We start from the raw sequence: 13,729 nt of genomic DNA, 5'->3' as shown, positions 1-13,729 counted from the left end.
AAGTCCCCCACGACCTCAGATATCACCACTGCTGTTCACATATATAAAAACAACTAGCTTCTGTGAAGGGCAGTCAGGTCTTCAAAAATTGCAGGACAGTTTGTCATTAATAGTACTATTCTGTGGACAGTAGTTGGGAAGCATTATGACAATTAATGTCATGTCTTGGGGCTTTTTTCTCCTGCATCATCTGTCTGGCTCTCACAGGGAACAATCTCCTTATTGCTCCAGGGAACAGCAGTATTAAGAAAATATAAGCCTGATTTTCCGCTTGGACCATTGTCTTCTCACAAAAGACACCCTCTTTAGTCAGGAGGCACTGGAAAAGCTTGGTACTAAATTTGTAGTTTCCTGCTCTTGCCATTTACTTGTACATAGTATTTTCTCCTCAGTGATTACTACCTTGTCAAGGAAGACAAAAGTTACTTTCAAAAAAGAAATATTTTCTTAACATGTCTGCATCCCTCCAGTTGGTCTAGGCTTTAAAAAAAAACAAAACACTGCCAACAAACCTTATTCCAGAAGAAAATCTTTGAATACCTTGTATGATCTTGCTGATCAAAACCTAATAAACACAGGCTTACTTGGTGGATTCCAAACTTTACATCAGTATTTTAAAATTGGTGCCTACTTGCCTCGACAAGAAACATTTCCATATCTTCTTGACTTTCAAAAACAAAAGCCCGCATGTCATTGGCTGAAATGTGATTTTCAACATATTTAGAATGTCTGTTGTCTTTCATATTGATCTGATAAAGACAGGTATTGAGAAAGTGATTTAATACAATTGGACTTAACACTCCTCACAAAACATTTTAAACAGTCAGATGATATCCAAGCCTACGTTTCATGAAAACAAAGATAATGTTTAAATGTCTTTAAAGACGTATTCCCTGTCTTTCTGCAACCAGTTCTCTTGGAGGAAACCTACAGTAACTCACATTTCATTGTCTTTAGCTTTTAGCCATCCATATCCTATCTCAGCATTCCTGGACCTATCACTGTCTCCATCATACCACCTCCCTCTCTTCTGCTCCACCTTAACCTTATAATTGCAACCACCACCATCTCAGGTCTAGCGGCCCTGTTCCGGTACTACTAAAGGTATCTCACTGTTTAGAAACAGTAAAACCAAGGAATCAAAATCAGAAGATGCCACACTCCACAAATTATTGATATGCAGTTCTCTGATGTGGACACAGTCAACATCACTAAATGCAAATATAGAATTGTGAAGCCCTAGAAAGAATTACCTTTGAACACTTAAAAAAATATTTAAATCCACATTTAAGATGGATGAAACTTTTCCTATCTAAATGAAATGTTAATGTTAGAATTCTTCAGTGACTCTCACTAGTAATTAGACATTATGTCACTATACGTGATATACAAAGGCAAAATTACACAATGTAATAACCTCAAGTTAGCCAAAGGCCAGCTACACTTACTACCAATTTGAAAGCTAGAATTTATAAGTACATGAGGCTAACTTATATCAAAGAAAACAAATTCAGATATTAGTGGATGTTACAGAGGTTAATGAGGCCTTAAAGTAAAAGCAAAGGCATTCTATCAAGACATTTTGATAATGTAAAATTAACTTGATGTGGTGCTCCAGAAAGAATTGGAAGTTCTGGTAGTAACAGAAAATACTTGGTACTTTACACGAAACAACAGTAATTTTGAACAGCTCTAGCACATGCACAAAGCATAAGAATTGCTATATAAATATTCAACATTCAATTAATTTAAATTGTAGCAATACAATATTAAAATAAACTCGCAGCTCTGAAGAGGAGGAATGCAAGGGAGTTAATCCTCTTCACATGACATGGAGTGCATATTGCAGGAGGCTGGAACAATGGTGGTGGCATGCACTAGAAAACCAATAGTCTATCTGCAAATTTAGCCCTGTTATTCCTAGCTAGTACAGCATCTGTCGAACCAAAACACAAAACGAAACTAGGTATAGATTAGATATTTTTGTGTCTGTAGCTGGCTGTGTGAAGCAAACCACGAAAACACCTGGAGATGACAGTGACATATCAGAACTGTTGCTGAGCAGGTTGTGCTATAAGGTGAGGTATTCAATTTTAAATTACTACTGGGTTTTTTAGCAGCAAGTAAGAAATACTTAATAAAGGTCTGCTCCTTGAGGGGGGAAGGGGAAGGAACCACCACATCATACTCAATGCTGAGTATTACTACATTGTCTACGGAATTAAAGTTACAAATAGTTCACCATGCTAATGTATCCCGCACTAATTGGCAGCTCTTTCAAAATGTGTCTTGAAAGTCTTAAAGTCATTCTCGAAGTCTTGCAAGGCATAAATAAACTAAACATTAACTGGCTAAGAGTGATTAGCAAAATTTTCTTACTTCAAGCATAATGGGTTCACAAACTTTTTTTTTAAACTTGTCTTTGTTCTTTCGTAGCCACATAAGAGCAGTGTGTGTGTCTCGAAATCTCCCTTTAAGATTCTCTTCCTTCATATTCATTATATTATTAAGCTGTCCAAGGCGATCAATTAATCCTGTAATTTAAGGCAGTTTCTTAAACAAAGTCCAGAGCAAGTACACATTGTAAGCCGCACTTTTCAATATTTATTGACTATGCTACTCCAGCAATAAGGCTGTTAGGAGATTATAAGACTTGAGATTTTCTTTTCTCACAATCAAGATCCTGCTTAGTCTAAAGAAATCCTAAGAACTATTAAAGCTTAAAATCTAAAATAAAATTAAGACTTACCCAAAGCATAACCAAATGTGGTAGCACAGTAAAAATACAGGAATTTAGTCATAAAAATATCTCTCTTCAAAACTTGTTCTACCTTTGTATTTAAAACCAAAAACACCTCAAGAGGAAAGACACAGTGGGACCAGCAACATGAAATCTCTGTTATTTCATGCTTGCAGAAAACAAAATGTGTGACAACAGACTGTGTGCGAAAGCGTTTGCTATTCAGGAGAAACAGAGATGGAATACTATCTGTGCTTCTCAAGGTAAAATATATAGTGTCTCCTTCCCTAGTTCACTTGGTCTCTCTGTACCTCAGTTTCTCCTTGGATTCCATGATAAGTGCTGGATAGCTATGTGCAAATGTACTACACTCACCAAGTAATATATACAACACCCCCTACTGGACAGGCTATAATTTTTGAATTTTGTTTCTTAGAAAGAACTAATTGTAAATTCTAGGCTAGTAAACAGGAATTTACAATAATTAAAGTTAGCTCAAGTTCATCCAAAAAGGACAAAAGCACCATCAGTAGCTAATATACTGCCAAAGAGATAGTTTTAAACATTGCATCTTCAAAACACTTCACTGCTTCTTCACTGCTTTTGCTTCAGGTTTGGTTTTTTGTATCCTGCTAACAGTACAGACCTTCATTTAATAACAGAAAAAAATGAAAATGGCAAAGGAGTCTCCTTACCCAGAGATCAGAGGAAACTAATTTTTTTTGAAGGACAGTTTTAAGGTCAATTGCCACTTTTGATTCTTCTTGTTCTTTTTATTTTGAAAGTGGTTTCTGTTACTTTTAATAAAAAACTGGTAACACACACGAGGACTGTTATACATGTAAGATACAACTATGCAGCTTGAGATAAATGCCTCAAATTATTTCACTACAGTAAGACAAGTAGATTCTGTACAAACAGTCATACAAAAAAATAAAATTAAAAAAAAAAAATCAACAAACAAAACCCCAGGTAACTTACTGTTCTTTTCCCTCTCTTGGTTCATTTTCTCTGCTGTTAGATCACTGATATCACTATCAATATTTGCTCTTTCCTCTTGTAATTTTTTCAACTCATTATTAACAGCATCAGTTTGTGGCTGAAGATTCTCACAGGCTGCCATTTTATGAAGCTCATTCTTCCAGTCCTCTATCATCTTGTGAGTGTTGTGTATTTTCCTCTGTCTGTCCATTTCTTCATCTTTTTTCATTCTCAAAGCTTGATGAATTTCTTCAATCTAAGAATTTTGAGTATTTCCAACATTAAAGGACTTTAGTATACAAAACCTACGACAAATAACTAGGATATCTGTGCAACTGGTATTAAATGCTGATGTAACCATACACTAAAACCATCAGAGTCTGTTGTATATCCAATAGCCCCATGACAGCTGAAGAACTGACAAGATTTTGTTAAGATGCAGGAACACTTAAGCAAAAATACAATCAAACCTTTAAATCAATTTTGAGGTTTAATTTTACAAAAGTAGAAGTTTAAAGCTTAAGACCTTCATTAACACTTTTGAAAGATAGTCTAAAATTGCATGAAACTCAAAGCACAAAGACAATGTACAACACTGACTCTACACCCTTACAGATTTATTTATACATTTCTTGACTGAGTGCTTAGATGAAGGTCTGTAACTGTTTTACATTATCTTTGCATTTTCTTTTTAAAAAATGTTGGATGTATACACGTAATAGAACAAATAATGCCAGCCTCTCAAACAGAATATTTGAGGGCATGTTTAATGCTGTGTGCATTACAGTGCTATAAAGGCTGCAGCATTACAAGGAAAGCCTGTAATAGATAGTATATATACACACACACTGTCTACTCCTAACTTTGTTGCATCAAGGTAACTGTTTTTATGCAGCATGCACCTGTACCTTAGTAATACCTGTTTAACCAATAGGCATTTTAAAGACTGGAGGGAGTGAAGTGTGCAAGCACTTGCAGTCTCTTCAGAGAAATTTGCCTCTCTACTAACAGAAGAGCCGACAAAAAAAAAACCCTATCTGTGTTTTACTGCGGAATTTAAGTAGCATTTCACCTGAATGCAGTATAGGCTATAGCTAGTACTGAATTAACACATTAGCAAAGAAATACCAAAAAAATGTCATAAATATCAAGACTCTTACTTGTTTATCTTTCATCTCCAAAGAATCTTGCTTCTGTTTACACTTCTGAGATGTGTCTTTGATTTCAGCAGCCTGCATACAGATATTTAAATTAGATATAACTATAACTGAATTCATTACTACCTGTAAAAAGCAATCATATTTTAAAGAATATTCTGTATATGCATAACGAAGCATTTATTCAGCATTTTATTACTGACAAAGTCATACTCATCCATTTCTTATTATTCATACTTATATCTGTAACACATGTATTTTCAGCAATTTGTGAATAACAAAATAATGGCATATAAACTGTTGACAACCATTCAGCTAGAGATCTGTAAATTCATGCACGATAGACAGAGGAGGTCTCCTAATCTAATATGAAATTAAAATAACTCCATCCTCAGTGTCAATAAAAATGTTACATTCCGATCCTTACACTTGTAACATGTTCTTGCCTCTTTTTCCAAACCAACTTTACCAAGGAAAGCTTACACTTAGAGCAAGAAAGGCCTAAGTTCCTAGACAGAAGACAGCAACAACAGAATTTGTCAAAGTCATCCTACCTCTGAAGTGCATTATGCTAAAGCTATATCCTACACAGCTGAGCTTGACAACTTGTTGGCTCATGTTTAGGCACCAATGTCTCTATTCTTTCTCTATTCTTCTCAGCTTGTACAGAGCTCCAGAATAATACAGGTTGGAAGGGACTTCCGGGCATCTCCCAGTCCAATCTCTTGCTCAAAGCAGGTCTTATTAGGCCAGGTTGCCCATACACTTGTACAGCCAAGTCCTGAACACAGTGGAAGGATTACTACGCTTTCTCTACAAGTTTAATTCCTCCTTCCCTCAAGGCTGGAAACAGCACAAGCAGAACACTGGAACACTGAAGGATGGAGAACTGTAAGTAAATGCCAGTGCAGACATGGAAACAACCAACCCCACCACTCTTGCTGGAACAAACGTCTTCCTACAAACCAATTCACACAGAAAATGCTAAGATGCATCAAGAACGGAGAAAATAAAACTATGCAGAATCTTTTCCCTCCCACAATCTGAAAGATGCACAAATATTTAAGACCTTGACTCTACAGCTGTTTGCATGAAGGCTACATGGAACAATACAGCTAAGCCCTGCAGTTTACTCCAACACATAACTGATTCTGTGATGTCTTCTCCAAAGACCTCAGACAGGCACTCTGAAAAGGAAGCTCTCTTCCAGAAAACTGACACAAAATATTCACCAAATAATCCTGAAGGCTCTCAAAATCAGGCCACTAATAAGGAACTCTATACTGGGTTTGCATGGCAAGGTTTTGGTATGGAGGCAGCTACAGGGGTGGCTTCTGTGAGAAAATGCCAGAGGCTTCCCCCATGTCCGACACAGCCAATGCCAGCTGGCTCCAAGACGGACCTGCCACTGGCCAAGGCCGAGGCCGACAGCGATGCTGGTAGCACCTCTGTGGTAATGTATTTAAGAAGGAAGGAAAAAATACCTGCTGTGGCAACTGCAGACAGAGAGAGGAGTGAGATTATGAGAGGAACAACTCTGCAGACACCAAGGTCAGTGAAGAAGGAGGGGGAGGAGATGCTGCAGGCGCCAGAACAGAGATTCCCCTGCATCCCGTGGAGGTCTATGGTGGAGCAGATATCCACCTGCAGCCCATGAAGGACCCCACACCAGAGCAGGTGGAGGCACCTGAGGAAGGCTGTGACCCTGTGGGAAGCCCAAGCTGGAGCAGGCTGCTGGCAGGACCTGTGGACCCGTGGAAAGAGGAGCCCACGCTGGAGCAGGTTTGCTGGCAGGACTTGTGACCCCATGGGGGACCCACGCTGGAGCACTCTGGCCCTGAAGGTCTGCACCTTGTGGAAGGGACCTGTGCTGGAGCAGTTTGTGAAAAACTGCAGCCCGTGGGAAGGACTCACGCTGGAGAAGTTCGTGGAGGACTGTCCATGCTGGAGCCGAGGAGTCCTCCCCCTGAGGAGGAAGGAGCGGCAGAGATGACCCCCATTCCCCATCCCCCATTCCCCATCCCCCTCTGCCGTGGAGGGGAAGGAGGTAGAGAAATTGGGAGTAAAGTTAAGCCCAGGAAGAAGGGAGGGGTGGGGGAAGGTGTTTTAAGATTTGGTTTTATTTCTCATTATCTTACTCCGATTTAATTGGTAACCAATTAATTTTTTTCTAAGTTGAGTCTGTTTTGCCCATGATGGTAATTGGTGAGTGATCTCTCCCTGCCCTTATCTCAACCCACGAGCTTCTCATTATATTTTCTCTCCCCAGCCCAGCTGAGGAGGGGAAGTGATAGAACGGCTCTGGTGGGCACTTGGCCTCCAGCCAGGGTCAACCCACCGCAAACTGGAATTCAGTTTTTCAATTATCATTATATTTTCAGTTATCATATATTAATACATACCTACCTTACAAAACAGATTAAAAACTAGTTGTATTTATGGTTTTCATGGTATAATCACAATACACTGCTTTATACAGTCACATACTGCTGAAAAAAACTGCACCGCAAGGTCCACTCTGTTGAAATGCCTTTAAAGAGCCTGAAGTGGAAACTATTCTAGACTTCTCACACAATCTTATCAACCTGTTCCTACAAAATGGGCAATTACTTTTTTTCAGAATCTACACGTCCCACATGCCCAAAACACAAAATTTTTACTAGGAATTCTAATTCTAACCAAATCCTTAAAAGGGTTTTAACACAGAGAGAGAAAAGAGAAATAGTCATGCAGTGTCTCAATACATTATTTTCTTCCCAGATTTAACTCTGCCTTTACTTTCAATCCAGCTCCTTCCAGGCAAAATCTGCAATACCATGCTGGCTTTCAGCCAACAAAGTGCAAACAAGACATAGTGAAGAGGTGGTTTATCTCTGCTCTCACATATATATCCTCAAGCCAAGAGCAAGATCTTGAGAAGCAGTCAGGACTACAGTTATTTGATAACGAATATCAGCCTGGACCACAGGGCCGGAAGACAATTACGTTCCCTACAGGTCTGTGTGTCTGAAATAGAACTTAAAATGCTAAACTGCTTTCCCTTAATGCCAAATTGAAATTTGGCTTGAAAAACCAACTTTTGGACCAAAAATATTTATACTGTTTTTATAACAAAATCATTCATTAATCAACTCCTGCTAGCTTACAGCACAATTATCTGTGAAATACTCATCAAATGCTTGCATCTACAAAGATAAAATTCTAAGTTACAATAAATTCTAGCAGCATCTACGAAAAAGTGAAAATCTAATGAAGTAGCAGCAATTTAAGCAACTTTAAGGTACAGTACTTAAAAGCCTTGAGGTTTTGCCTTAGGTCAAAACTATCTCCTGAGAGTGCAAGCAGCACTGATTCTCCTTTAAAAGAACTTCGTTTTCACAGCCCAACTAGGAAGGTATGGGGGAGGGAAACAAATTTCAGTACCCAAAAAAGAGCTACTCTCACAAAAGCTCAAAAGTAGCAATACACCTCTAATATCTTGTTAACTTGCCTGATATGACAGAAATTGTTTATGCCATAATCAGGTATATAATATATTCCCTTAAGCCTTTTTCCATGATTTTTGACTCTATGGGGGCTTCTTCAAGATGGAATATTAATCATTCAAATTAGACGTGGATATATCTCTTGGGAGATCTCATTGCAGCTTACTAGTTTCTGAAGGGGCCTACAGGAAAGCTGGAGAGGGACTGTTTATGAGGGAGTGTAGTGACAGGACAAGGGGTAATGGGTTTAAGCTGAAGGAGGGTCGATTTAGATTAGATGTTAGAAAGAAATTCTTTACTGTTAGAGTGGTGAGGTACTGGAACAGGTTGCCCAGAGAGGCTGTGGATGCCCCCTCCCTGGAAGTGTTCAAGGCCAGGTTGGATGGGGCTTTGGGCAACGTGGTCTAGTGGAGGGTGTCCCTGCCCACAGCAGGGGGGTTGGAACTAGATGACCTTTTGCGGTCCCTTCCAACCCTAACCATTCTATGATTCTATGTAACACCAGAACAAAAGGTCTGGAAATGTCTTATTATAACATTATATATAACATAGTATCAGCTATTCATTACAATCAAAATAATAGTAAATAATCACTGGAAAGGAGTATTAGAATATCTCAGTAAATGTTCCATAAATTATTTATTTCAAATGTAGCATCTTTCCTTTATCCCGTCTTTTTGGCTTCTGGAATACTGTAGAATAAAATGCACCTAATTCATTGTCTGGGCCCAAATTAAGCACCACTTCAGCATACACTTAACCTTGTGAATGTTTAGCATGTGAAAGCCTTACTCCACGCATAGATTGAGCAGAAAAATACATTGATTCAAGAGTATGAGTCAACCAGCTAGTACATTCCCCCAGTTTTTCTTTCACAGTTCTGTAGCACATAGCCTATGCTGAGCATGCTCCCTGCAAGTTGAAACTAAAATGCTGTTATGTCTTAGGTTTCTCATGCAGAGTGTAACTCACACCAACAGAGGACAACTTTTATATGAATATTGCCAAACACTAAGAATTGTGGTAGCAATGGTTCGGTAGAACTCTTTCCTGTTTGAAAAAATGTATTAGAATAACATTGATTAAAAACGAAAAATATGAGTAAGACCTAGCAGGGTAATACTAAGCAGTGAAAACAAAGTTTAGCACTTCACAAGCATGAAGGCCCTTACTGCATTATGAAAATAAATTTGAAGCTTCCAGCTGTTAACTTTCCTCTAAGGAAGTACACTTACTCTTCAACAACAACAACAAACCCAAACACACACCCAAAAAAGCCCACTTCAATAAAACTGCAGCATTTTTAAATGTTTAGGTATTCTCAATGACAGCATAATAAACTCTTGCAGCACCGTGGAGCACAAAATTCAAAGGATACATTTACCAAAAGGCTTTCTTAATAATAACAATGTACTAGGGTAAGTAGTATTGCCTGGTATAGCTTACATCACAACAAAAACTGAAGTGGTGTGAACAACAGTCTGTGGCTTTTGTTTATCTGGTCTTTCTGGTTTTTTTTTGGTTTTTTTTTTAGTTTGGTGTTTTTTGTTGGTTTTGTTTGTTTGTTTGGGGTGTGTGGCTGTTTAGTTGGTTGCTTTTTTCAAAGAAATTACATGGACAGTGTATTAGCTCTCAGTGCACTGAATCCCACTGAAGTTTCAGACCATGATTCTACAAGATGCTTCATGACAGCAGTCCCTTACAGGTGTCACATGTGTCTCCACACCAAGTCCTTTGATATGATCATCCCTGGAAAGATGATGGAGCAACTTATTCTGGGGGTTATCAATAAGGATGTGGAGGAAAAGAAGGTTATTGGGAGTGGTCAACATGGATTCACCAAGGGGAAATCATGCCTGCCTAATCTGATAGCCTTCTATGATGGCATGACCAGCTAGGTGGATGAAGGCAGAGCAGTGGATATTGTATACCATGACTTCAGCAAGGATTTTGATACCGTCTCTCATAACATCCTCATAGGTAAGCTTAGTAAGTGTGGGTTGGATGAGTAGACAGTGAGGTAGGTAGAGAACTGGCTGAATGGCAGAGCCCAGAGGGTTGTGATAAGCAGCGCAGAGTCTAGTTGGAGGCCTGCAGCTAGTGGTGTGTCCCAAGGGTCAGTGCTTGGTCCAGTCCTATTACAACATATTCATCAGTGACCTGGTTGAGGGGACAGAGTGTACCCTCAGCAAATTCACTGATTACACTAAGCTGGGAGGAGTGGCCGGCACACTGGAAGGCTGCGCTGCCATTCAGCAAGACCTGGACAGGCTAGAGAGGAACCATATGAAATTCAGTAAGGGCAAGTGTAGGGTCCTGCACCTAGGAAGGAATAACTCAAAGTACCAGCACAGGTTAGGGGAAGCAGCACTGCAGAGAAGGACCTGGGAGTCCTGGTGGACAAGGTCTCCATGAGCGAGCAGTGTGCCCTTGTGGCCAAGAAGGCCAATGGTATCCTGGGGTGCATTAAGAAGCGTGTGGCCAGCACGTCAAGGGAGGTTATCCTCTCCCTCTGCTCTGCCCTCGTGAGGCCGTGTCTGGAATATGGTGTCCAGTTCTGGGCTCCCCATGCCCAGAAAGACAGGGAACTCCTGGAGAGAGTCCAGCAGAGGGCAACAGAGATGATGAGGGGACTGGAGCATCTGCCGTGCGAGGAAAGGCTGGGAGAGCTGGGCCTGTTTAGTCTGGAGAATACTGAGAGGGGATCTTATTCATGCTTATAAATATCTAAAGAGTGGATGTCTAGAGGAAGGGGACAGACTCTTCTCTACGGTGCTCAGTGACAGGACAAGGGGCAATGGGCACAAACTGGAACACAGGAACTTCCTGTATTAAAATGAGGAAAAACTCCTTTACTCTGAGGGTGACTGAGCACTGGAACAGGCTGCCCAGAGAGGTTGTGGAGTCTGAAGTATTCAAAACCCGTCTAGACGCTATCTTGTGCAACATGTGATCCTTGTGATCTGGCTCAAGCCGGGGATTGGACTAGATGATGTCCCTCCAGAGGTCCCTTCCAACCCTTACCAATCTGTGAATCTGTGAATCAGTTATCTTCAAACAGAACTCACTGCAGCAAACATCCTCATGTTATCATTTAACTTTGGTTATCCATTAAGAACGTGCAGTCTATGCATACAATGACTTCTGCAGCCAGAATAGTACGTGATAGTTAAAATCCTACAAAGAATTACAGTAGTTTCCTATTTGTCATCCAGAAATAGTAATTTTCCATATCCCCAGAGAAAGCAGCTATTCAAAAAACAGATAGTAAGCTGTAAGGCATAGGTAGGTTTACCATTAAATTCTCTTATGCATAAAAGTATTCACAACTGATGGAGGATTAGTGTCTAATAAAAAAATTATACCCTACTTATGGAATTAGGTTAAATATTAGAGGAATGCTTTTAGGCCAGAAATATTGTAATTTAGCTTAAATTAAGCACCCAAATCAGCTACATTTTAAAAAGATAACAAGAGCATCCACAAACCCAGATTACAGAACAGATGAAAATAGGCAACTAATTCAAGATAAGTATCTAACTTAAGGAAATTGTAACATTCTAGCCCTGAAGATTTTGAAGGTTCTATAAAAATAATTATAAAATCTGTGTGCTTTTATAATACCAAAAGAACAGACTTTCATAGTTGCTACTGAAGCTTTACTAAGAAATGTATTCCTTGAGTTTTAGTGCTTTTAATGGAACAGAGACATGGAGAAGGCAGTGATAACCAACAGCACAATTACTTCAGAAAAATTTCTTCAGAAAGACATCAATATGGCACACTAGAACACCTGAAATATTACATACGTTAACGGAGAACTTAAAATACCTACCTTATCTCTGATTTTCATATCCAGACTCTTAAAATGTTCTTCAGTTTCTTGGATTTTTTTTGTCACTGGGGACTGCATTTCTTTCAGATTCTTCAGTTCTTCCTTGGCTTGGTCTCGGCTTTGTTTCACTTCCTCATGCTGCTGACGAACATTTTCATATTCCTTGGAGGAGTTGAAAGTAAAATAATTAAAGACTTTTGTCTTCTATTCCAGTATTATATCCTGTTCTAACAATTTATTTAATTGTACATGAGTTTTAGGAGAAAAACCTCATTCAGAAGGTAGTATCAGAGCAACTACTTAAGTAATCCTGTTACTAGACACTATGACTAGGAGATGTAGGGATCATTTAGTCCCCAGTGAACAAGCACACACATTTAGTGGTTCTTAAATAATACACAATTCAAGTAGCAGAAGAAACGACCAATTTGTCTGCAATTATCTTGCCTCTAAGTCCATCTGAGATCATAGTGGAAAAAGTAATTCTTTAGCCCCTTCTGTCCATAGTTTGAGCACTACTTAGGCAGAAGTCCTCAAGCTAAGGAGCAAATAACCACTGAAAACTTCAGGAAAAAAAAAAAAGGAAGGAGCTGGACAGATCATCAGAGGCAGTAACAGACATAACCCTGAAGTAAACCAAGGAGAGAGACAGAACAGAACAGAATTTTGGAAAACAAAGAAAAATCCACGATACACCACAAATACCAGAAAAGTCACTATCTAGGGAGCTTAAATGGAGATGCATTCTAGAAAAGAAAAAGATGGTAAGCAGTGTGGTGACTAAGAACTTCCACTTCAAGAAGGTAGGAATTTTGGGGAGAAAGTAGGTTAGGCTGAAAGAGTCATGACTAGTGAATTTTTTTGTGTTATGCTGTCTGGAGACAAAAAAATAAAATAAAAAACCCCCCACAACCACACACAAAAAAAAAAGAACATGACAATCAATGATTGTTAAGGGTTCATGAGAAAGAGATACTCAAAGGACCAGAGGGAGGAGGAGTAGATACATGAATGTGGGGCTGCAGAAAAAAGGAAAGCTGTTGGATTTGGCAGGAACTAAAGAAACCCCTGGTTTACAGCATATGCCTGGATTATTCTAAGCTTTGGAGCATAAAAAATTAATAAATACTAAATGAGAACCTGCAAGCTCTCTCTGTAACAGCTAAATTTGCTCTACCTGCTACCACTTTTTCCTAGTTAGTTATTTAATTACCTTGCTTGTAAATACATACAATTAATCACAAATAAAACAACTTAGGCTATCAAATCCAAATTCTTTCTTCATAGCATCTTTTCATAAAGCCAAAAAAGTATTTGAAGAAAGCTGCTCTAATTCTATGATGTGGAGTACAATCAGTAGCCACCATTATAAAGTTACAGAAGTAAAGCAATTACACGTTCACTTTGCTGATAGAATAAGCTTAAAATTTAGCTCTGTTCTAAGGTATTATATTTCAAGGTTAAAGCAAAACGACACACATAAAATTACACCTCTTTTCTTCAGATACAAAGTAAAGGCAAAGTCCCTAGA

General features: G+C 39.0%; 1 protein-coding gene across 1 annotated transcript in view; it reads right to left on the bottom strand.

Moving 5' to 3' along the window:
- SMC5 (structural maintenance of chromosomes 5) overlaps positions 1 to 13,729 on the bottom strand; it is a 51,655-nt gene that overhangs the window by 26,462 nt on the left and 11,464 nt on the right. Inside the window, exons 7-11 of the mRNA XM_075739539.1 lie at positions 12,199 to 12,360; positions 4,882 to 4,953; positions 3,722 to 3,977; positions 2,380 to 2,534; positions 636 to 749 (exon numbers count right to left, since the gene is read on the bottom strand). Of these exons, the coding sequence (XP_075595654.1) occupies positions 636 to 749; positions 2,380 to 2,534; positions 3,722 to 3,977; positions 4,882 to 4,953; positions 12,199 to 12,360 (759 nt within the window). The remainder of the gene's footprint in view (positions 1 to 635; positions 750 to 2,379; positions 2,535 to 3,721; positions 3,978 to 4,881; positions 4,954 to 12,198; positions 12,361 to 13,729) is intronic.

The sequence above is a fragment of the Balearica regulorum genome, chromosome Z (assembly GCF_011004875.1).
Source record: "Balearica regulorum gibbericeps isolate bBalReg1 chromosome Z, bBalReg1.pri, whole genome shotgun sequence".
NCBI classification, from domain to species: Eukaryota; Metazoa; Chordata; class Aves; order Gruiformes; family Gruidae; genus Balearica; species Balearica regulorum.
The sequence above is the reverse complement of the archived record's forward strand: the minus strand, read 5'-3'. Positions and strand labels throughout refer to the sequence as shown.